Below are 23,360 nucleotides of genomic sequence, written 5' to 3'. Positions count from 1 at the left end.
GTGGCTCCGTATTTGCGTTTGCATGCGCGCGAGTGCGTGTATGCGTGTGTCAGCGTTCGCAACGTGTGTGAGCGTTCGCAGCGTGTGTGCCTGCGCTTACGGTGCATGCGTGGCCGCGTGTGAACGTGTACCCGTGCCAACGGGTTTTCGAATTCCAGCATGCACGATTGCGAAGAAATGTGTGCGTGGTTGTGTGGATGGCTGTGCGTGCGTATAGTGTGTGTGTGTGTGTGTGTGTGTGGGTTTGTGTGCGTGCGTGTGTGTTTGTGTGCGTGCGTGCGTATGACGGATGGAGAGAGAGTACGTGCGTGTGAGGGAGAGTGCGTTTGTGTGCGGGGGAGACAGAAAGTGTGTTTGTGTGCGAGGGAGAAAGAGCGTGTGTATGCGCGAGGGAGAGAGAGACTGCGTGTGTGTGCGTGCAAGGGGAGAGTGTGTGTGCGTGCTAGTGCCTCCATATTTGCAAATGAATGCACGCAAGTACGTGTATGCGTGTGTGAGTGTTCGCGGTGTGTGTGCATGCCTGGATCTGCGTGTTAGTGCATGTGTGCGTGCGCTTGCGTGCTTGCGGCGCATGCATGGCGGCGTGTGAATGTGCACGTGTGCGACCGTGCGTATTCGTCTTTCAGCATGCATGCCTGCGGACAAAAGTGCGTGTTTGTGCGCGCATGGATATATGTGCGTGCGATGGAGAGAGCGTGCGAGTGCTTGTGAGGAAGAGAGTGTGTGCTTGTGCGAGGGAGAGAGAGTGCGTAGGTGTGCGTGCGAGGGTGTTTGTGTGTTTTCGGGTGTGAGTGAACATTTTCCTGCTTACACCTACTCTTGGAAACAAACGCGGTGTGGAGAGCATTAAAACCCGTGTTTAAATCCTCGAGACAAGAACGAATGACACTGCATTTGTAGCATTATCTCTTTGTTAAAGCGAAACCGACAAAAAAATGCGCCTGTGACGTCAGTATTGTCGCCCTTGGCTGGCGCGGCCCCGTAAGAAGCAGCCAAGCAGTTCAACTTCGTTATCTTGCTTCCGTTGGCGGCAGCGCAATGCCTTGAGAGCAATGACGCGCTAAATCTGCACTATCATTCAATCGTGCATCGTTTTTGCGACCAAGCATGCCTTCGACAGCGCACGTTCGTTGCTACATTGACATTTAAACTTTAAACGGCTTGCCTTCGGAAAAACGATGTGAATAAATATCGACAGTCACCTGGCCGCAAGGAACATGCTCACGGAGCCGTGCCATTCATCGCAATATCTCGAAAGACTGGAAGCGGTCAGGTCGATGCTACCCACGATCGTTTTCCGCGTAAGTTAGGCTTTCAGAGAACGCTTAATTACAAAATATTTGTTCTTATCTCTTACAGAAACATGATTAATAAGCATATATTCGCTCAACTACAATATGTCGAAGACAGGCTCCAGACTGCTAATTTGCTTTAGCCACCCAAAACAATTATTTAAATGGTAATTAACATACATTCGTAAATTGCGCACACAACTGCTCAACTTGATCCGTATCCGGAGGTTACTATCTGAACACTCGAATGATAACAATAATGTCAGGAAGATTTACATTGATCTATTCCTTAATATTCGGTGCCATTAAAGGAGACCGCCTGTATATTGTTGGTGCAGTAGGCACCTAATAAAGCAGGTGCGAATACTCGGACAGGTGGTTGACGAGAGAAGCTATTTAGCACATGACTCGGAGGTGACACATAATTTTGAACAAAAGGTACAAACTCATTTATTGTCCTGAGGGTCGTCATTATTTCACTCGCAACTCCAATCACATTCTTTGAGAATGTCAAATCGGGGCACGTACGCCGCTGGATGGACGGCTGGGCCGGATCAGTGTGGCATCGCAAGGCGTATGTCTGCAACACGGAACGCGTAAACCGCTCCCTTTTCGATACCCACACATAAACATTGAAATCACCGACAACAACAGAGATAGTGTCATCGCAGCTAATTCACGCAGAGTGAGTAGCCATGAAACTTACGGAACTATGAGTCATTGCATTTTTTGCTTGCCTACTGGGGTATGAGCCATTGATGATGACATTCTTCGACATGCTGCTTTGTATGTTGTATGCGTGATTAGAAAGAATTTAAGTACTGTTCGCTTGACTTTACTGAGGGCTCGTAGCCTCTGTCTTAGTGGGCTATGAGGCATTGCATTTTTTGTTTGATTGGGAGTATTCGTGTTGCTATACAGTTTTTTCATTGACACTTTTAACCAATTATAATATTTGAGAAGTTGAATAATTAATTAGGGCTAGTTATTTAATTAGGCCAAATAAAATAATTAATATCAGTATCCCCAAGCGATGGCAAACAACATTACCTTGAGTCTGTTCAGCTACGTTGTATTTGCATATTTTTAATGTTTCTCTCAAGTTACGTGGGACACCCTGCATATACGCATAGGTATATACAGTGCTTGACTATGCGTATGACTTGCTGTTGAATTGACACGATGTAATTATTCGTCCTTTCATTACAGATTATAAGTTCCGATTTCTCTGTGTAAACTTAAGGTCTAGGTTTGTCGCTGCCTTGCCACAAATATTCACAAGTGTCTAAATCCCATGCGTTGTCCGTTAGTGGCAGAATGTCGTCATCCTACATCAGTCCGGGGACCTTCTGTTGCGCGATTTCCCTATTACTCATGCAAGATAAATCAGACCCTAATTCACTGTATTCCAGTCGCCTCCCCCCCCGCCCCCGACAACAGTGCCACATTGAAGTGATCGCAGTCTCTCTCTCCCTCGCGCATACACACGCTCTTTCTCCCTCGCACACAAACACACTTTCTGTCTCCCCCGCACACAAACGCACTCTCCCTCACACGCACGTACTCTCTCTCCATCCGTCATACGCACGCACACACACAAACACACACGCACGCACACAAGCCCTCCCCCCACACACACACACACACTATACGCACGCACAGCCATCCACACAAACACGCACACATTTCGTCGCAGTCGTGCATGCTGAAATTCGAAAACCCGTTGGCACGCGTACACGTTCACATGCGGCCACGCATGCACCGTAAGCGCGCGCACACACGCTGCGAACGCTCACATATGCTGCGAAGGCTCACACACGTTGCGAACGCTGACACACGCATACACGCACTCGCGCGCATGCAAACGCAAATACGGAGGCACACGCCCGCACACTCATACACAGAGCGAACATGTGCATAGGACCATACCCAGGCACGCTCAAGACATGCACATGCATAACCACTCTGTACCATCTCGGCTGCTTCTCGAAAGCCTGCACGTGCCAACAGGCTGCATAACACTCCCTCTACCAATACATTCTCAATGCCAACTCTAATAAATCGCTTTATGGTTTAAATTTGGCGCTTTTTCAAGCCAATGTGCCCTCTGGCGGGAGGGTGCAAAAGAATTTTCTCCTGTCGTTGGACTTCACCTCCCCTGTCTGACTTTCTTTAACTGCTTTAACGTACCACCAATGTTCCGACTAAGTACCAAAATGCATATGTTGTTAGAAGGGACTACCCTCTTGTTGTCGTCATTTGAAACTTTTTGACCCTCGCCCTATATTCTGAAATATAAATTCGAAAAAAATTTTCCCATTGAGTTACACTTGTGCGTTGCTGTGAAGTTCCGAAGGAGAATGTCCAGAATTCCTGGATATGATTTATGAATCTAAACCCATGTACCAGCTCGTCGCACAAATAAAAAAAAAGAACGAATTTGTCATAATTTGCAAGGAAGAGCCGTGAAAGTCAGAAAGCGCCCAAAAAATGCAAAAGCTATTGGGCGAAAATGAGAAGCCTGAATCCAGCGGTTATATTTGGTGCGAGTGCTCCTCAGTGTCTGTCCTTCTCACCCGACTGCTTGCCCGCTTCCTTGCAATACTGTAGCGAAACAGGAGCGGCATTAGGTCGCTCTCTTGTTTTTTGCATTCGTGCATATATTGTTCTGTTTCAGCGGTCCTTGATTTTCCATTCCTCGTGCAGGAAGCTAGAAGGCACGTAGGCTGTTTGTGTGCGCACGAATAAACAGTCCCGTATGCCTAACTGTCTTCCTGTACTGCTGCTGACGCAGGCGCACCACGTGGCAGCAGTGGTCATTCTGCACCCTGTCCGTCGGGTGCTGTGCCTTCTCTGCATGGCAGATGAGCAGCGGCCGCTACGTTCCCGTCATTCCACTCATCGTGTCCGACATATCGTGAGTGCGCTGCCTTGAACTGAACTCCCTACGTTGGCACTGAACGTGTTTCCTTGTGCGTCGCCGTCGTTGAGAAACGACCGGGCGGCTGCGACGTAAAGTCTAACAATGTCACCGTTGGCGTTCGATTGCTTTCGTTAATGAAACAGGTTGCAAGCGGTTGCCTACGGCGTCGTTCCTGGTTGAGATGGAACGTTTTGAGGCGAGCACAAGAGTGCTCAATGATGTCGTCCTGCTGGTTATTCCTTCGGGCACAGTAAAATCTGATTGTTGTAATTGGCTGGAGAATGCTAGGTACCTGTACGTGTCATGATAGCCAGCAAAATGCGATTTCGCGCAACTTGAAGACGCATGCTCCGTTCATTGTTGCTTAAGGTGTAGTATACTGTGCCGCAACATTATTCTCATGTAAAGAAAATTGGCGATATTTATTCTTCACTTGAGGTGAAAATAGGAGCTTGAAATCTTAGATTTATGTCCATCACTTTTGTAGTCTGGAGAATGTTTCTTCTAGGGCTTTTCTAAATTTCAGTTGACATAACGACATGGGCCTCCTTTTGGGATAGTCAATGCTGCTGTCCTTGCACTAACGTCACGCAACTAAAAAAGCAAGCATGTGGAGAGTTCATTTTGCCCCTCTTCGAAAGAGTGAACATCATTAGTTGTCAACGCATTCACAAGACAGTGCTCGTAATACAAGCAAATATATTCTTAATCTGGTATTTCAACTAAGGGACCAAGAAAAAATGAAATAAGGAGGGAATATTCTACCCGGGAAGCTTGTTACCCTATATGCACCATGCCACCTGATTTCAAGTCCAGCCAGTCCTCATAAGAGACATGTTATACTAGCGAAAGTGTCGAGGCAATGAAAAAGAATATGATGTGCGACGCAGCTTTGTGAATTACGCCTCAGAGCATGTATTCACCAAAAATGTTTTTATACTAGAACGGTTTGTAAGACCACGTTGCAGCAGTGATGTTGGGGATAATATTAGTGTGTTGTAACATTCTGTCAATGTTAAAAGACCATTCGTCCACTCTATTCGCACTGTTTCTCCACTGAGCAGACTGGTTCTGTGGCATTTCTATACTGCAGGCCATGAGCTCCTCCTTCGCCTTGTAAACATTGACCTTTTCTTGTTTTTGTTTGTTGTTCACAACAGAACGCTGGCAGACACATTCAACGAGGTGTACATGTTGCCCACGTTCCACGGTGCCACCTTCTTCCTCGGCTGCAGCACGCTCATCTTCATCGAGAGCAAGAGAGACATCAAGATGTCAGCGGTAAGGGTCGGGCTTTACAATGCCTAGCGTCACTGTTTGTAAAGCCAACAAATGCAGCTCCTTGAGCCAGTGTTCTTGTGCCTTCATTTAGGCGGCAGATGATGCGCTCGCTAATATTTGTGCAACGCAATCATCGCAAGTTGCCTTAATGAGCTCCTCACCAGGTCCGGCCATATTGAGCTCACTATTGCCGAGCATGCAACGTGTGCCAGCGATCGTGTTTGTAAAGAATTAAAAATAAATTATGGGTTTTACGTGCCAAACCACGTTCTGATTATGAGGCACGCCGTAGGAGAGGACTCCGGAAATTTCGACCACATGAGGTTCGTTAACGTGCACCTTTATCTAAGTACACGGGTGTTTTCGCATTTCGCCCCCCCCCCCCCCTCGAAATGCGACCGCCATGGCCAGCATTCGATCCCGCGACCTCGTGCTCAGCATCCCAACACCACAACCACTGAGCCACCTAGGCGGGTTTTACAAAGAGGAGAGAGAGATTTATTTACCGCAAGGCAGAGAGGTCGGCCTGAGCTATAACTTGCTCTGGCCTGGTACTTTACACTGGGGAAAAGGGACGGGGAGGGAAAGGGCTGATGAATGAAGATGGTATAAGGAAGAGATGCGTATATACAAATTCACAAAGTTGTGGCATCTCTAAAGCCGTGCGTCCAGCCCAGTGGCTTGGAGAAAAGCTATAGTGCACTTGTTACCAGGACTGCGCTGTTTGCATTAGGCCAAGGACCTAAAAGGAACCCGTCTGATAGCGGGCTCTTATGGATCGTCGCAATGCAAGAGACAAGTTGCTGTCGTTCTTGCGCGTACGTGGGACACACGCAAAATATATGTACAAGTTTTTCTGGCACCTCACAGTATTCACAGTTTGGGCTAGTATCACTGGCACCTATCGTATGTCTATAACGGTTGGTGAATGCGGCACCAAGGCAAATCCGGTTCACCATGCTCGTGTGGCTTCGTTTAACTTGTGAGGCGTACGAAATTTCATTTCTTAGTCCCATTTGTTTAATCGCTTGTGTCGTTGATCTGGTTGGGTGCAGTGTTCCAACGTACGGGTGCGTATTACGCGACGAAGTAGGACGTTTGTGTCTGTTCGTGAGAACGGAATGCGTACTTCACAACCATTATCTAAAGCAGTTCTCGCTTCAACGTCTGCCTGTTCGTTCCCGATCACGCCACAGTGTGATGGTATCCACTGAAAGGTGACATTGTGGCCCTTTCTAGTTGCGTGTTCGAGGCGCTCTGTAGTTCCTATGGCCACGGAATAATACGGGCCCCGTCTGAAGACACAGTCAATCATTTGAAGAGCTGGCTTGCAATCGCAGAATATCGTCCATGCGTGAGGAGGCTCCTCAGAGAGAAAGCGAAGTGCCTCCCGGATAAAAACAAGTTCTGCGGCAGTTGATGTTGAGCTATGGTCTAGTTTAAACCGCCGAGCGATGATCATATGTGGAATGACGAAGGCTGCAGTGGAGGCATATGGTGTGACAGAGCCATCGGTATACACGTGTACAGTATCTCCGTACATTGCAGAAATTCGCAACAAGGTGAGTTGCCTGAGGCCAATAAATGCAACGGATGACGTTTTAGTAATTCTAGGGATCTACAATGTAACGACAGGTTTAGACAGAACGGAGGTATTCTCGGAATACAGGCAGGAGAAAATCGTGACGGCAGAACACTCTGATGGCAGAACACTCTGATGGCGCGATATAGTCCTTGAAAAGCTGGAACATGGGTGGCTGGCAGGGAGCGATGAAAGAGGATGGTGCCTGTGTCGGGTCAACACGCGAAGGTACATTCGAAGAGGCTCGCAGAGCAAGTATACCCCAACAGGACAAGCACGAGCTTCTACTATTGTTCCATTGGTTGACGTGCATTGTAAGAGGCCCAAACACGTGCGCTTTGTTTGAGCTTGAATGCTCTCCAATGCGCGCACACGGCTAAGTCCAATGCTTGAGAGCGCCGGCATGCTGTACCGTACATTCCCTACGATTAGTGCTTAGAACAATTGGAGTAATGACGACTTCGAGGGGCCCCATCTTGTTCCTACAACGACGCGAATGACGTGAACAAAACTCTTTAGCTTTGACTTCAATCCGGCGACGTGTCTTGACGAAGATAATCCCCGGTCTATGACTAAGCCAATTAAGGAATCTATGGTGTGTAACAGTAGGTATCGCTACTCCGTTAACGGTTATCGGATACCTGGTCATTTGTTTTCGCATGAATGTAATCACGGAACATTTTTCTGTTGAGAGTTGGAGGCCTTGGCACCGCAGTTTTGATTTTCACTACACGTTGAAGCATAGCACGCATTTGGAGACGGGTGGCTCCAGATGTCCATATGCATATGTCGTCCGCATATGTGCTAATCTTCACCGTGCTAGGAAGTTCAGATGCAAGGCCAGTCAACGCAACATTAAAAAGAGTTGGAATGAGAACTCCCCCTTGTGGAACACCTCGATGTATATGGTAGTGTCCGGTGTCGCCATCACTTGTCGACATATACACCGTGCGGCCACTGAGGCAGCTAACAATCCATGTATATAGCCGGCCACCGACGTCTAAATCTTCCAGTGCATCAAGGATTGCATAATGGAGTACATTGTCGTATGCACCCTTAATATCCAGAAAAACAGCTCTAACTAACCGACTCCCTCTCAACAGTGGATACCAAGCCGATAACACCGTCAATGCAAGAGTGACCTCTTCGAAATCCGTACATAAAATCAGGAAAGCAAATATTTCTCGCTAGAAACCATTCCAGCCTTGACAAGACCATTCTTTCCATTACTTTACCGACGCAACTGGCTAAGGCGATCAGTCTGTAAGAGGAAAGCTCGTTAGCGCACTTCCCCGGTTTAAGCAGCGCTACAACGCAACTTCATTTCCAACTATCTGGAACATTTCCTGTCTCCCACGTCGTATTATAAAAAGATAGAAGAAGACGTCGTGATTCTGTGTCAATATGGCGGAGTGCAGCGTACGTGATTCCGTATGGTCCTGGTACCGATAAACGTCGAGAAACCGATATCGCAGCGTCAAGCTCTTGCATCGTAAACGGTACTTCGAGTCGCTCATCAGGTGACGGGGGCGCGATGGCGACAAGGGATTAAGTCACTGGATTAGATGCGCTCACAATGAGGTTACAGTAGTCCTCTACTACCTCCAATTCACTCCGGCGTTGATGTAGAGCCACCGCACGGAACGGGTGTCTTTGTTGTGGAGTTGCCCGGAGAGTTCGTATGACCCGCCAGATCTTAGACAGAGGCTGTCTTGGATCTAGGGATCCACAGAATGTTCTCCAACGCTGTCTGTCAAGCTTCTCCAGATGTCGAAGAACATGTCGTTGAGCTCGGCGACTGCTCGAAGGATCTAACGGTGACTTTGTTATTCTGTATCGCCGTTCCGCGCGGAGACGATTTGTACGAAGGGCGTCATATTGTATGTTGACCGATGATCTGTGCCTCGGTATGCTGACTTCTCTGCTTTTGTCCCGCAGGGTAGAGGCAATAATGTGCTCTATTTCGGATGGAGATGTCATATTCTGTCAGGCGGTGTCGACAGAGGTCTTAAATAAAATCCAGTCTGTTTGACGAATGCAACGTGAGCCTGAACGGCGAAACGAGCTAAAGTGAACTTAAGAGGGGAGGTGTTCACTACCATGAGTCTCTAGATTCTTCGACCAGCATGCTGAAGACAGAAGGCTCCTTGATACAAACGTTAGGTCAAGACAAATGCTGTAAGACGTGCGACGAATAAATGTAGGAGACCCGTCATTGAGCACATTTACTCCCTGAATACAATGAAGTCGCCAAATCTTTGCCACGAGGATTCATCGAAGTGCTATCCCCCAGGGGACGGTGTGCGTTAAAGTCACCAATCACAATATGAGGACCTTGCGATGCTTGCAGCAGAGACATCAGGTGCGAGCAATCGATCTTCGCTCTTGGGTGGATGCATCCTCCAATCACTGTAACCATGCGACATCTGTGTTTTATGGTAAGGCATACGTAATCTTAGTAGTATGCGATGGGACATCATGTCTGAAATACACCAGACCGTGACTTACACAAACTAACACTTTGCTTGAGGTTTGGTCGTTACGAGATCACATCTGGACATATCAAGAAGTACGGAAAGAAGAATCCATATGAGGTTCACAGCTAAAAATAACTGCAAATTGGTACTTAAATACCCGCTGTCGGAAATCAGACAAACGACCCCGTAGACCTCGAGCATTCAGTTGCATAACAAGCGATTGACGCATCCGTTCTTCAAACATCAGGGCCCTACTTGCTTAGCGAAGAACCACTAGGAGTGGTTCCAACACTTCAATTAGCTGCACGGCGGCCTTGGCAGCCGGGGTATTTAGGCCGGAAAGAATCCTGCGCATGGAGCCGATCAAAATTTTCAACATTCTCGTGACGTCAATGTCATCCATCTTTTCATTTTCTTCAGTGCGTGTAGGAGCGGTGCATAAGGGCGTTCCCGCAGGCCTTGATGGTAACGAGGGCCACTGAGTCTCCGATGTTTTTTGGGCCGATGATGAGTCGCCTTGTACTTTCGCAACATACAAAGGCTTTGAGACATGTGCTTTTTCATTCCTGAGACGAGGAGGGGGTGGATGCTGCACTTGAGCTGTCGTTCCTTCTACGCGAGGAGGACTGCGGTCCCGTTGATCTCGGTGTCGTGAACGGCGTCTGCGGTGGCGGATAGCCCTTGCCGCTTCCCTGTGCGTGGAATGATGTCTACCCACCTTCTTCAGAATACCCTGTTCCATCCTGATCTTTGGGCACTCTTTTGACGTTGCGTCGTGGGCACCAGAACAATTTGGACACTTCGTAGCAACGTTGAAATTGCTGTCTCTGTGAAATCCACCACATCGTTTCCATGTTACTGCACCCTTTGCAAACTGCACTAGCATGCCCAAGTTTCATAAAATTGTGACATTGTAAAAGCCTCGGCATGAAAGACGTACCGGATGCCTCACATATCCGACCTTGACGTGTGTCCAAAACGGTCGTCCAAAATGGTCAAAGCTGAGCACAGGAGCCGACGACGATAGTAGTTTCGCCAGGTCAGTGTCTGTAATATCAATGTCCGCGCTGTAGATCGTCGCTTCCTGTCGTCGCCTCCTTGCCGTATGTGGGGAATGCGCGAACAGGGATGCTTCCCAACTGAGTGACGTTTTTCAGTGTCTCCAGTATTGTCGGTGTATTGACTTGCACCGAGAGGATGTTCTTTCGAGCGTTTATACGTATTTCTTATATTTGACCATGGGTAGTTCGTTCGAAATATTCAGACAGGCTCTGCCAGCTGTTCAGTGAGTTGAGGTTGTCTGTTGTTGTTGGTACGTATAGAATAGTGTATGACTGCTTGCCACTTGCCTTTTTCGTCGCCTGGCGATGGGTCGGGAATGTTCTTCGTATCTTTCTCTTCAGACATCGGCTTCACACCAAGGTAAAATCGCTGTCCGATCCCATATCATCAGTAGAGGAGCCATCAGATGACTCAATCAGGACCATGCTGGGGTCGAAGCGGTCACTCACGTCACCGGCATAACGAACTGGCCGTTCAGGACCCAATTGCTGGGCGCGGTTGGGGTCCCCCATTTCAGAGTACGACGTCCCCCAGTTTCTTTGTCACTGATTGCCGAGACCACAGAAAATAAAATAGAAAATGCAGTGTGCTCGAAATTAAAGCCGCTCGCTACGATCACTTCTTCTTCCTCCCCCCTTTACAAAGAATGACATCGCTACGCACCGTGAAGGGTCTGAAATTTCAATCCGAACGCTGTTTCTCCTTCTCGTGGCCGCTGCTATCAAAGCCAGACGGCGAGGTACTCGCGTCCCTGCGCCTTCGTTCTCGGGTCCGCAGTGTGGCGTTGATCGTGGTGACACGTGACTTCGAGAATTATATTCAAGGCACCATCTGTTATTTGCGTGTTCTGTTGCTTGAATTGACGAATTGAAGTTTAGAGAAATAATAAGACACACAAACGGAATGTCTGTATGTGTTTGTTTTACTTCGCACCGAAGGAAGAGAGATGTACTTCCGCTTCGTCTGCTTGTTCGCACGGTCGTGCAGTCAAGAGCGCAGGTATCGAAACTATGCCATTTTCTACCGTGTTGCAGCACGTGATCATGCTCTGCTATCCGCTTGTTCTGCCTCATTATTTGTGTAGCACTGAATTACACCTCCAGTCATGTGTCCTTCGCCACAGGGCCAACATCGTGCGCTGCGTGAAACCAGACAATCACAACAGCTTGTGCGCAGCGCCCCCCCCCCCCTCCAACAGAAAAAGAAAGAAAGAAAGCGAGGAAAAAAAAAGGCGGGGTCCGTGACTTATACATCACGCGATCCTCGAGGTCCGGTACAGGAGAACGCTGGGAAGCAATTTTGCTTGTGGAAGGTAAACGGGGCGAGTGGAGAGACTGTCTCGCCATGCAGTGGAACTCACTCCCTGAAATCACGCGTTCGCGGCACTGAAATATTTCCGTCCCGGCTAATAATGAGCCGATTTGAAAACTTTTTGCGGCCGAACGCTCTCTAGAGGACACGTAACAAAATGATAGAAAGTTGGGCAAGTTGGTACGGTAACATGATCTTGAATTGTAGCGCAAAGTGACACACAGACTTGGAGAAGACAGGACGAGCGCTAACTCTCAACTAAATTAACTAGAAAGACACGTAACAACTTTCAGCGGATAACTAAATTTTGCCATGGGGTCTGGTGAGGGGTCTTTTAGCAGTAGATCACGAAGGTGGTGGTCAGGCAAACTCCAATGTAACTTTTGAAGTTGCGCTCATGACCATATTGCCAGGGATGCCAACTGTCGAGCTTTTTGCAGAACGTCTCATCTATACGGAGCTTTGGTTTTGGTCACCCTAACGAACTGCGTGTTTATTTCGAGGCTATATATGAAACCTCTGGCACGCGCAAGCGCTTTGCAGGTTAAGCAAGCAGTCATGTGGGCGGTGTGCTTGACCTGCGGCGCGGTGTGCATCCTGTCGCGCTACCACAGGAACGGCGGCTTCACCTCTACGGGTGACTGGATCGACGTGGTCTTCTCCTTCGTCGACCGCCTTCTTTGGTCAAGCTTCCTGGCATGCCTGGTGTTTGCATGCGCCAACCGGAAAGCAGGTACACTGCTCAGGCATCAATGTAATAGTGCGTAAATCGTCCGATCCCACTGGCCTGTACTTGGCTGTAGGTTGGGCACGCTACAAAGGGGCTCTGTTCTATAGATTGATTGCAACGATCCCCGATTTATTAGCTACACACAGGCACCGGAGAAGAAAAGAATGCGGCAGCTGCATTGTGCTGGCAATCTATACATCCCGACAGAAAAGAAGAAGAAAAAGAAAAACAACCACGCAGCCCTGTCGCAGCTACAGATGGCATTGGCTAGTTGAGGACCGTGTTCACAAAATTTTCTACTGTATTTTTTATTTTCATTTTATAGTACCCTAAAGACCGAAGTATTACAGAGGGGAGTGGGTAACAAAACATCCACAAGTATATAAGGAAGCAGCAAGATATGTTTAGTTATTAAGAGCAAAATTGATTAGGTTATTGTTCCGGGAGTGACGATGTCTGATAAGGCCGAACGAAACTTTGGGTTGACCTTGATTGCGACAACTGCGCCGGGAAGGTGGTTACATTCCTGAGAGGTCCTGGGAATAAATGATTCGTTACAGGTTCTGGTGCGGCACTGAACGATTCGAACCTTATGGCTATGATCAATGCGAGAGGAAATGTAGGTAGGAGGTGATATAAGATTATCGCGCAGGTAGGAATTGTGGAAATTTAGTTTATGAAATAAAGCAAGGCGAAAGCACTTACGGCGGGCTGAGAGAGGAGCAAGCCGCAAAGAGTTCACGGCAGTTACGCTTGATGTGCAGCTCTAATTGCTATGAATTAAAACGCGCGGCATTGTTTTGGATTAATAAAATGATTGAATAAGGGTTTCGAGGTGCGGGTTCCAGATGGATAAGGCATACTGCATTTTACTCCTAATAGGCGTTTTGTATAGGATTAATTTTAATGATGTAGGAGCAGAAGAAAAATTTCGGCAAAGATAACCTAGCATGCGATTAGTATTGCAAATTACGTTGTCGATGTGCAGCGACCAGTGAAGTGGCGAGGTTATGTGGACGCCTAGCAATTTATAGGAGGTTACGACCTCTAGGGGAGTATCCCTAAGGTAATAGTTCGGCGGAGAAATATTGCTGCGAGTTACACGCATACCTTTACATTCAGTTACGTTAAGTTGCATTAACCATACGTCACACCAGTTAGAGATAGCATTTATATCGTCTAGTAAAAATTTGTTATCAGATTTGTCCAAGATTTCACGGGCGATAACACAGTCATCTACAAAAAGGTAAATATTAGAACAAACTTCATTGGGTAAATCGTTAATGTAAATAAAAAAAGAAGAGGGCCTATAACTGATCCTTGGGGCGCACCAGAGTCTACAGGATTAGATGGGGACATATGATTGTTTGACTCAACATACTGCGACCGATGAAGGAGAAACTGCTCAAGCCACTCAAATAGGTTAGGATCAAGATTAAGTATTTTTAATTTTAAATAGAAGCAATTTATGACACACTTTTTCGAAGGCCTTGGCGAAATCAAAGAAAGACAGTCTGCGAATGAACCTTTGTTGAGAGTAAGATGAAGGCTGTGAGTAAAAGAAAGAAGTTGAGTTGCACGAGACAAATTCTTTCGGAAACCATGTTGTGCTTTTGTGAAAAATGAATTATTGTCTAAGTGCTTTGCTATATGTGAGTACCAAATGTCTTCAAGAAAATTGCAAGGAATACTGGTGGGGGAAATGGGGCGGTAGTTGAGGGGCGAATGTTTGCTACTGGACTTATGAAGTGGGACCACCTTCCCGACCTTCCAATCTGCAGGTAGCTGATGGGTATCTAAGCATTGCTGAGAAATTTTCGAAGGCAGAACAGATCAATAAACAACAGTAATTCTCAGAATTTTTTTTTAATTTTCTAGGGTTGTTGGTAACAGCAAATACTAGCCAATGCTGATGCTGGACATGAGATTACCGAATTCGGCAGGCAAAGGGCACACTAACTTGTGAATTGGTTCCCAAAACTCACTCGAATTTTCGCAGAGTAGTGAAAGCTAAAATGAATTATATACCATACACGATCTGTACTTGATTAGCGTGGCCGATTGCTTACGAGCATCAGCTTAGCCCCCCCCCCCCCCCCCAGCTACCACAACACAGCACAGATTTTCTGAGACAGGACCTGCGAGCACAATGAGGCTGAATATAACAGTAATGAGGCCGAATATAGCAATTGCATCCGCAGAAAGAGTGCTACCTAAGTCTGGCCATGTTGGGAAACTTAGAAAAGATACGAAATAAATATTTGAGTATTGCATATTCTGTGGCGTGCCTATTGCTTAAGCTGTCACGCATAAAATTGTGTAGAGTATCCAAGTCCTAGACATTGTTTGTCGCTTTCAATAGGCTGCATACTTACCGCATTTACTCGAATCTAGGCTGGCCCCGATTCTAAGCAGACTCTTAGAAGTCCGAAGCCGGAAAAAAAATGTTACCTTGAATGTAGGACGAACAAAAAAAGAAAAAAGCAAGGACAGCCCTCACAAAATGAAAATAGCATTTATTGAATATGAACATGCCGAGCTCATTCTACGTTGCTGTTTTTCTTATTGCGGTCATCTCATGGCCGGCGCACGCAAAAAGTGTCTACTGTTGCTCCCTCCAACGACGGACATTTTTCTCATCGATGCCGAAGTCCCACCCAACTTGATCGTTTAATGATGCCTCTGCGGCTAGCACAACTTTTTGCTTAAGAGTGGCAGCATAGTGGCGTTGCCGGTTTGGTGCCATTATGATAACGCCGCACCACACGACGATACGAGAAAGACAAAAATGGCGACGTCGCCTGTGTACTTCTGTTGGGCACTGGCGCGGCTAGTAGCAGCTGCAGTACTGACTTTTCTAGATCATGCTATCTGTGCGCAATATTTATCAATATCAATTACTAACTGGCGAGTTCTTAAAAATACTCAGACCTAATCCGACGCCGGAGTTTGGTATATGAATATTTAAAGGATACTTTCTGCCTAGATTCGAATAAATACGGCATTAATCCGCGCGAAAACAATGGAACACCCAGAGTTAGGGCTCAGGATGAGCGCTGTTCTAACTCTGTGTCTTCCTGTGTTTTCGCGCTGAGTAATAAGTATGCATCCTTTCCAACTCGTTCATCTTTCTACCTTACTTCAACAAACTATAGACATGTAATAAGAGTTACATTTCAGTAGTCATTTCACATCTGTCTTTGGGACCTTCGTCTGCATATTTTTGTATCTAACAGATGTTATCATGCGTGAATAATAAACTTAAACTAAACTCAGCAAACAGCGTCGCAAATCCGGATACATTCGTCTTCGCAAGCTTATGCCGGAGGTGAAAGCAACGAAGGGAGAAGGAAAGGCTGAGTCGTCCACTTATATTGCACGCTAGAAGCAGCTATATTGTCAATTTCATGCACAGTATGCGCAGGTGTTGAAGTCACAAATATTTGCATTCATTAGGACTCGTTCGTAATTTTCCTGCTGACAGGGCGAATTTTATGTTCGGTGCCATGATTGACCGGCAGTTATTATCATGAGTAAATATAGCGGGCAAATTATATAGCGAATGCGGCTAGAGAGTCGGATCCGCCAAGAGTTTTGTATTGAAAAACGACACCGGCCAGTCGCCTTCATTGAATATACGATCGCTACCTCTAGCGACTAGCACCTGTTCGTTTAAACTGCTCTGGCGTGCAAACATGGGCTCTTGGGTGGCATTCACAAAACATTTCATACAAGTCAGTATAATAGGAAGCGTGTTAGCGAACATAACCTAGGCGAAAGTGGTCAGCCAATGATGGAGTTCTCACGAACAAGCTCTTGCCATCCCTCACCATGGGGCCACATATACAAAGCTTTTGGTTCATGGGTGGTATTCGCCTTCGCTAATAACATGTACAGTGGTGAGCAGCCTTGTCTAGAGCGCGCCGACGGTGTTCTGCGGAGCAAGTCAGCGCCACCTAACGTTACGCTCTGGGTTTGAGTTAAGCGTCCTGCGCGCATGCGCGGCCGAAACAGAGGCATGCCTGCTCATCGCTTCCTTGTCCAGCCACCGCCTTGAGAGTTCGTTCCGTGCCGCCAGGAACGCGCTGCCTGAAATTGTGACGCTGTGACGGCGGCCAGGGCGTCGCCATGCCGCCGTGTTTCACGAGTGTAACGAGACGGCCAGGCAAGCAAGTGCGAGTGGTAGCAGATCACCGCGCATTTCTGCACAGGCACCACTCGCCGCGGCTATAATGTTTTTCGGCGTGTATCTGCACTGCGTATTCAGCTAAGGGCGACAGCCGAGGAAAATAGGCGACGAAAATAGCCACCAAACAACCATATAGGCCCAATTCTCGCACTCTTAGCCTGGTCTGCGCCTGAAACGCGCGATCGCCCGCTATCACTTGAACGTGCTTCAGAAACGCGCGATCACCAGATACCACTTGCACTTGCTTGCCTGGCCGCCCCGTGATTCGCGCGAAACGCGTTGGTTTTCCGGCCGCTGTTACATATCATTCAGCGCGGCCCTGGCGGAGTGAAGCGCAAGCACTGAGGCCGAGAACCTACGAGCAGGCAACGCTTTATTGTGGCCGCGCATGCGCGCGGGAAGCATATCTCAAACCCAGAGCGTAACGTTAGGTGGCGCTGACTTGCTCCGCAGAGCACCGTCGCCGCGCTCTAGACAAGGCTGCTCACCACTGTACACCAAAAGGATTGGCAGTATTCCTTTCAAGAACAGTTCAAGCGTAAGTACTTTTTTGTTGTTGTTGTTAATACAGGCCCTCACAAAGAATTTTGCTTTGTATGCTAGGGCAGTTGACAACAGGCCTGACAGCGAACATAATATTAGGAGGCGCTCAGGCCAATCACAAAAAGTTGTTCTGAACAATAAAGCATCTGTGAATTTGTTTCTGGACTTATGGGGAAGTGGTGAGATGGGCGAGCCGTAAGATGTCAGTGGTGGAAATGATGTGATGATCCCACTCCTCTTGTCAGGTTAAACGACAAAGATTCGTACGTCGTCTTGGCCATTCGCCACTCACCTTCGCTAATAATATATCCAACTTCAGGATTGTTGGGAATATGCTCTTACAAGCAGATCCATCGCATGTGCTTTCGGTGAATAGGTGTCCTATATTGTTTCGTTCATCAGTGTCGGCCTGCAAACACCGATTCGCCTGAGCCACCACCATAATCAGTTAATCCAGAACGGTGCGTGATGACAATGAAACACAATTGAGCGAAAAACAACCATTGCGACGCAAGAGCTTTGAATGTTGTGAAATATACACATGTTTAAGCCAAGCAGTAAGCAAAATAAGGCCGGGTGAGGCACCTGCATCAAAGCGCGCAGCCTAAAGGGCCAAACTACATCTCACCGCAGGGGTCACTGCCTACAAGTTTTAAAGAAACACTGAAAACATAACAGCAGTGCAGCAGGCTAATTGTGAAAGTGGAGGTACGCTGAATGTAGTGATTTTTCGCGCCATTCAGCGATTGGATCTGGCACCACTAAGCTTAAAAAAAATATGCTTCTTACGCAGGATTCCTAGGTCGTTTCCTGTCCTGGCGTCCCTTCGTCCCCCTGAGCCGACTCTCTTTCGGCGTCTACCTGGTGCACATGCCGCTCCTGATCACTGGATACGCACTTACAAGGGAGAGGGTCTACTACTCTTTCCTCGGAGTGGTGAGCATGCATCATATCCCATGGCGTAGACGGATTGCAGACACTTCGCCGCTAGAAGGAAACTGCGGAGCCGAAAGTACACGCAATTTACGAGCAGAATCAATGGTTAACAAAACGAGGGCCCAAATAACGTAACGATACTATTTTACTCGTATTCCTTTTTTGGCTCTACATCAGCGGTCTGAGCGGCACTCCGCATACATTATGGTAGGGTGAGTGCTGCTCAGGCCACTGATGAAGAGCAATAAAGAATAGGAGTGGAATATAGTCAGTAATATCCCAGCCAAGATGCATGCAGCCTATGTGAGCAGGAGCCCACGGTATTTAGGAAGCTGCCTAACGTATTCATGTGCGGCCCAACACCGAGCACGGCGAATACGGTTGAAAGCGACTATAAAGCGAAGGGCTGATCGATATTCTGCTTAGTCTTCGGGCCATTTGTGCCAAACAGAACCTGCAATGACCAATTTTCACTCTTGTAAATGGCCTACTAATGGGCAGAGTTTGTAAACAGGGATAAGGTGCCTTAGACAGGCTGGCCAACGTTTCGATAGGAGGACCTATCTTCGTCAAAGGCGGCCTCGTCATCCTCGGCGTGTTAGTTTTAAAGGGTTACTGCAGTGACGTCACGTGCGGGTTTTGTCGCTGGCGGCTGCTTTTAAAGAGAGAGATTACCAGAGGAAACAAGCGCTGTCGTCCGACGTCTGTGAGCTTCATTCTCAAGACGAGGGGACAAGAGCGTGAGAGCGCGGGGAGAAAAGGAAAGAAATAGAAGCAGAAAAAAAAGATAGACAGAAAGAGGGGGGGGGGGGAGAGTGAAAGTTTTAAGAAATACGGGGGCTTGGGAGCGTGTTGGGGATGCGAAAGGTTAGGAGAGGTATTCAGGGGGAGTCGTTGGCGGCATGTTTTTGAGGCATTAGAACGGCTGGTAAAGCGGTCAGTATGCGAGTAACACTAAAGACAAGAAAAAAGAGAAAACCCAGACACACACACACACACACACAAAAAAAAACATGAGTTGAAAGCGACTTGAGTAGCAGAGTAGCAATACGTCGAGGAATGCTGAAATAGTTAAGATGGCGATGAGGAGTCTGCGGTGCAATGTATGGGGTGACTGAAAGGCAGCGGCATGGTTAGTCAAGGGGCACTGCCCCACGCGCTCAACGTAGGTGTCGTTACGGCGGTATCCTCAAATGGCGATACTCTGGGTTTAGGCGCCGGAAAAGGCATATTGACTTCGGAATGTGCTGCCGAAGGGGTTTCAAGAAAAAAAATAGATAAAAAAATTGGAGGACGCTTAAGCTTCTCCTTCAAAAGTGGAACGCGACAGCGTTCCCATCGACCCGCCAAGGGGTGTAAGACAATGCGCTACGGCGCAGGGATCACTTACGAGGCGCCCCGCATCGGACTTTGCGCCCACCTATCACACGGAGAGCGTCGAGCAACGCAGCGTTCGGCGCGGCAACGAAACGTGCGCCTGAGCAAACGGAACGAACCAAAGAACTCGGTGTCTCGGAGGGGGAAACGATCTACGCCAGCCAAACGTCGTGATCGGCACGGGCAGAGAGATAGATAGATAGCAATCTAAAGAAAGGAACGGCGCTTGATTCTGCAACCCGCGTGGGAGCACGGCGAAGCGTCGTCAGGGGAGAGGGATTCGGTGGAGAGGGAGCCGGACCGCGCACAGCCCCAATGCGCGTATGGCGCGCCACCTGTCGGGGCAGCGCCGTACATTGAGAGGAGGGGGTCTTCTGTGTTTGCCACAAGATGGCTCTGCGTGTGCAGTAAGCGCAGAAGAAATGTAGCGGAAACGAACTTCGCTATCGTGTAAATGCGACTTCTGTAAGTTACAGGCTCATAATTACCGAAATACACCGCAGTATAACTTTCTACGGCACGTTTTTAAGGCAATACCGCGTTCACTAGGCGCGCGTTTGTACCGCTTTCAAGCATCGAACTCGTGGCTGAGTGGTAGCGTCTCCGTCTCACACTCCGGAGACCCTGGTTCGATTCCCACCCAGCCCATCTTGCAACTTGCTTTTTATTTATGAAGTGCCTGCCATGATTTATCGCTCACGGCCAACGCCGCGGACGCCGACACCGACGACACCGGCTTTTCTGCGACACGAGCTCCTTAACGCTATCGCGTTAAAAAGGGGGGAGGAAGGGAAGGGAGAGGGGGAGGGGGCCCCGAAACTGGTATAACAAACAGGAGGGTGACGCACGCAGAAGCGGGCGGGGGCAAGTGTACATGGATGAAGGGGATCGTACAGTTGGTATAGACGTAAAAACCTGAAAGACTACATTAAATTGAGTAGTAGGCAGGAAAAAAAATTTTTCGACATGGAAGAGTAGGTGAGGTTAAGAATTAAAGTTGGCTGGTGGCCTAATGTGTTTTGTGTATTGGTTGATGATATGAGAGTTTCAGCTTTAAGTTACAGCTGTTAAAGATTCTAAGTTGCCGCGTGCCAAATTAATTCCTGTCGGGTGTAGGCAATTAAACTTGTGTAGGAGGTATGATTCCGTATACTTCCTTTCGCGAGGGGAACGGAAATTGTTTGTAGTATGTAGGGCCTTGCTTTGTCAAACATATGACCATGTTCGTTAAAGTGGCTGGCTACTGCTTTGGGTAAATTGTGTTTTGTGTCCGCGCGGTGAACATTGAGTCTTATATTAATTTGTTGTCCAGTCTCACCTATGTATTGTTTGCTGCAAGCGGCGCATTCTAGACAGTAGACTACGTTGCTTGATGTGCAGCTGAAAGCCGAAGTTGCCTTGTGTGTGTAATTCGACGCTGTACTTTTTACTGTAGTAGTAGATTGAATGTGTTTGCATGTAGAGCACCTGGGGCGGCCACAGGGATTGGTTCCCAACTTCCTCTTTTTCTTTAGTTTGGCGTGCACAAGGACATCTTTAAAATTAGTGTTGCGTCTGTAGGCTACTCTGGGAGGGTCGGGAAAAATCTTCAGTTTCTGGTTGCTGGTGAGGATTGGGTAGTATTTACTTAGGATGTTATTCACGTTTGGGAGTGCGTTTGAGAATTTAGTAGTAAGAAGAGGCGTTGTTGTTCTTGTGATCCTCGGGCGGGGCATGAAGACCTCGGCTCGATCAAGTTTGGTTGCAGCGATGTAGGCTGTTTGAAGGTCACTGTTTGGGTGGTTCCTGTTTGATAGCGTTTCTTTAAGGTGATCGAGTCTATCTATGTAGTCTTGGTTTTCAACGCAAATGCGACGTAGTCGTGTGGCTTCGCCTTTAAAGATGCCTTGTTAGCAATGTCTGGGATGGTGGCTGGTGTATTCTAGGTAGTGTTGTTTGTCGAAAGGTTTCCTATACAGCGTTGTCTTTAGTTCACCATTGTCAATGTATATTGTTGTGTCCAGAAAGTTTATGTGTCCAGAAAGTCCAGAAAGTTTAAGGACAACAAATTAATACAAGACTCAGTGGTCACCGCGCGGACACAAAACACAATTTACCCAAAGCAGTAGCCAGCCACTTTAACGAACATGGTCATATGTTTGACATAGCAAGGCTCTACATACTACAAACAATTTCCGTTCCCCTCGCCAAAGGAAGTATACGGAATCATACCTCCTACACAAGTTTAGTTGCCTACACCCGACAGGAATTAATTTGGCACGCGGCAACTTAGAATCTTTAACAGCTGTAACTTAAAGCTGAAACTCTCATATCATCAACCAACACAGAAAACACATTAGGCCACCAGCCAACTTTATTTCTTAACCTCACCTACTCTTCTATTTCGAAAAATTTTTTTTTACCTGCCTACTACTCAATTTAATGTAGTCTTTCAGGTTTTTACGTCTGTACCAACTGTACGATCCCCTTCATCCATGTACACTTGCCCCCGCCCGCTTCTGCGTGCGTCACCCTCTTGTTTGTTATACCAGTTTCGGGGCCCTACTCCCCCTCTCCCTTCCCTTCCTCCCCCCTTTTTTTATCTATTTTTTTTCTTGAAACCCCTTCGGCAACACATTCCGAAGTCAATATGCCTTTTCCAGCGCCTCATCCCAGAGTATCGCCATTTCTGGATACCGCCGTAACGACACCTACGTTGAGCGCGTGGGGCAGTGTCCCTTGAAAGACCATGCCGCTGCCTTTCAGTCACCCATTACATTGCACCGCAGACTCCTCGTCGCCATCTTAACTATTTCAAAATTACTCGACGTATTGCTACTCTGCTACTCAAGTCGCTTTGAACTCATGTTTTTGTGTGTGTGTGTATGTGTGTCTGGGATTTCGCTTTTTTTGTCTTTTGTGTTACTCGCGTACTGTCCGCTTGACCGGCTGTTCTAATGCCTCAAAAGATGCCGCCAACGACTCCCCCTGAATAACTCCTAACCTTTCGCATCGCCAACACGCTCCCAAGCCCCCGTATTTCTTAAAACTTTCACTCTCCCCCCCCCCCTCTTTCTGTCTGTCTTGGTGCCGCCCTGGCTTCCCCCACCCTCTTTTTTCCATTTTTTCCCCTTTTTTCTGCTTCTATTTCTTTCCTTTTCTCCCCGCGCTCTCACGCTCTTGTCCCCTCGTCTTGAGAATGAAGCTCACAGACGTCGGACGACAGCGCTTGTTTCCTCTGGTAATCTCTCTCTTTAAAACCAGCCGCCAGCGACAACACCCGCACGTTACGTCACTGCACTAACCCTTTAAAGCTAACATGCCGAGGATGACGAGGCCGCCTTTGACGAAGATAGGTCCTCCTATCGAAACGTTGGCCAGCCTGTCTGAGGCACCTTATCCCTGTTTACAAACTTTATACCACAGTGTGCTATTCCATCTGTCAGCCCCTTTCTTGATTTTGGACTACTAATGGGCAGGTAATAGCCGGATAAATCAGGGGAACTGAGGGTGTCCATTTAGTTTCAATAACCAAGAAATTAAGGAAGCAGAAATTTAAAGGGACCCTCAAACAATTTTAACGATCTTGTACAATTGTACTAAGTCATTAGGTTAGGCCGTTTTGATCGTTGTGTGACACTTCTAAGTGCTCCGCATAAAGCGCGTAATTTATTACAG

The 23,360-nt window shown here is 47.6% G+C and overlaps 1 protein-coding gene across 3 annotated transcripts in view; it reads left to right on the top strand.

Annotated features, from left to right (window-relative positions):
• LOC135898726 (nose resistant to fluoxetine protein 6-like) overlaps nt 1-23,360 on the top strand; it is a 73,756-nt gene that overhangs the window by 43,470 nt on the left and 6,926 nt on the right. For all 3 annotated transcript variants that reach the window (XR_011509529.1, XM_070528754.1, XM_070528753.1), the window contains exons 11-14: nt 4,087-4,209; nt 5,376-5,496; nt 12,472-12,661; nt 18,184-18,326. Coding sequence is in view for 2 of the 3 variants with exons in the window: in XM_070528754.1 (XP_070384855.1) it covers nt 4,087-4,209; nt 5,376-5,496; nt 12,472-12,661; nt 18,184-18,326 (577 nt within the window). In the remaining variant the exon portion in view is untranslated. The remainder of the gene's footprint in view (nt 1-4,086; nt 4,210-5,375; nt 5,497-12,471; nt 12,662-18,183; nt 18,327-23,360) is intronic.

This window comes from Dermacentor albipictus, unplaced genomic scaffold, assembly GCF_038994185.2.
Source record: "Dermacentor albipictus isolate Rhodes 1998 colony unplaced genomic scaffold, USDA_Dalb.pri_finalv2 scaffold_14, whole genome shotgun sequence".
In the NCBI taxonomy this organism is placed as follows: Eukaryota; Metazoa; Arthropoda; class Arachnida; order Ixodida; family Ixodidae; genus Dermacentor; species Dermacentor albipictus.
Note: the sequence above shows the minus strand (reverse complement) of the source record. Positions and strands in the feature narration are given on the sequence as shown.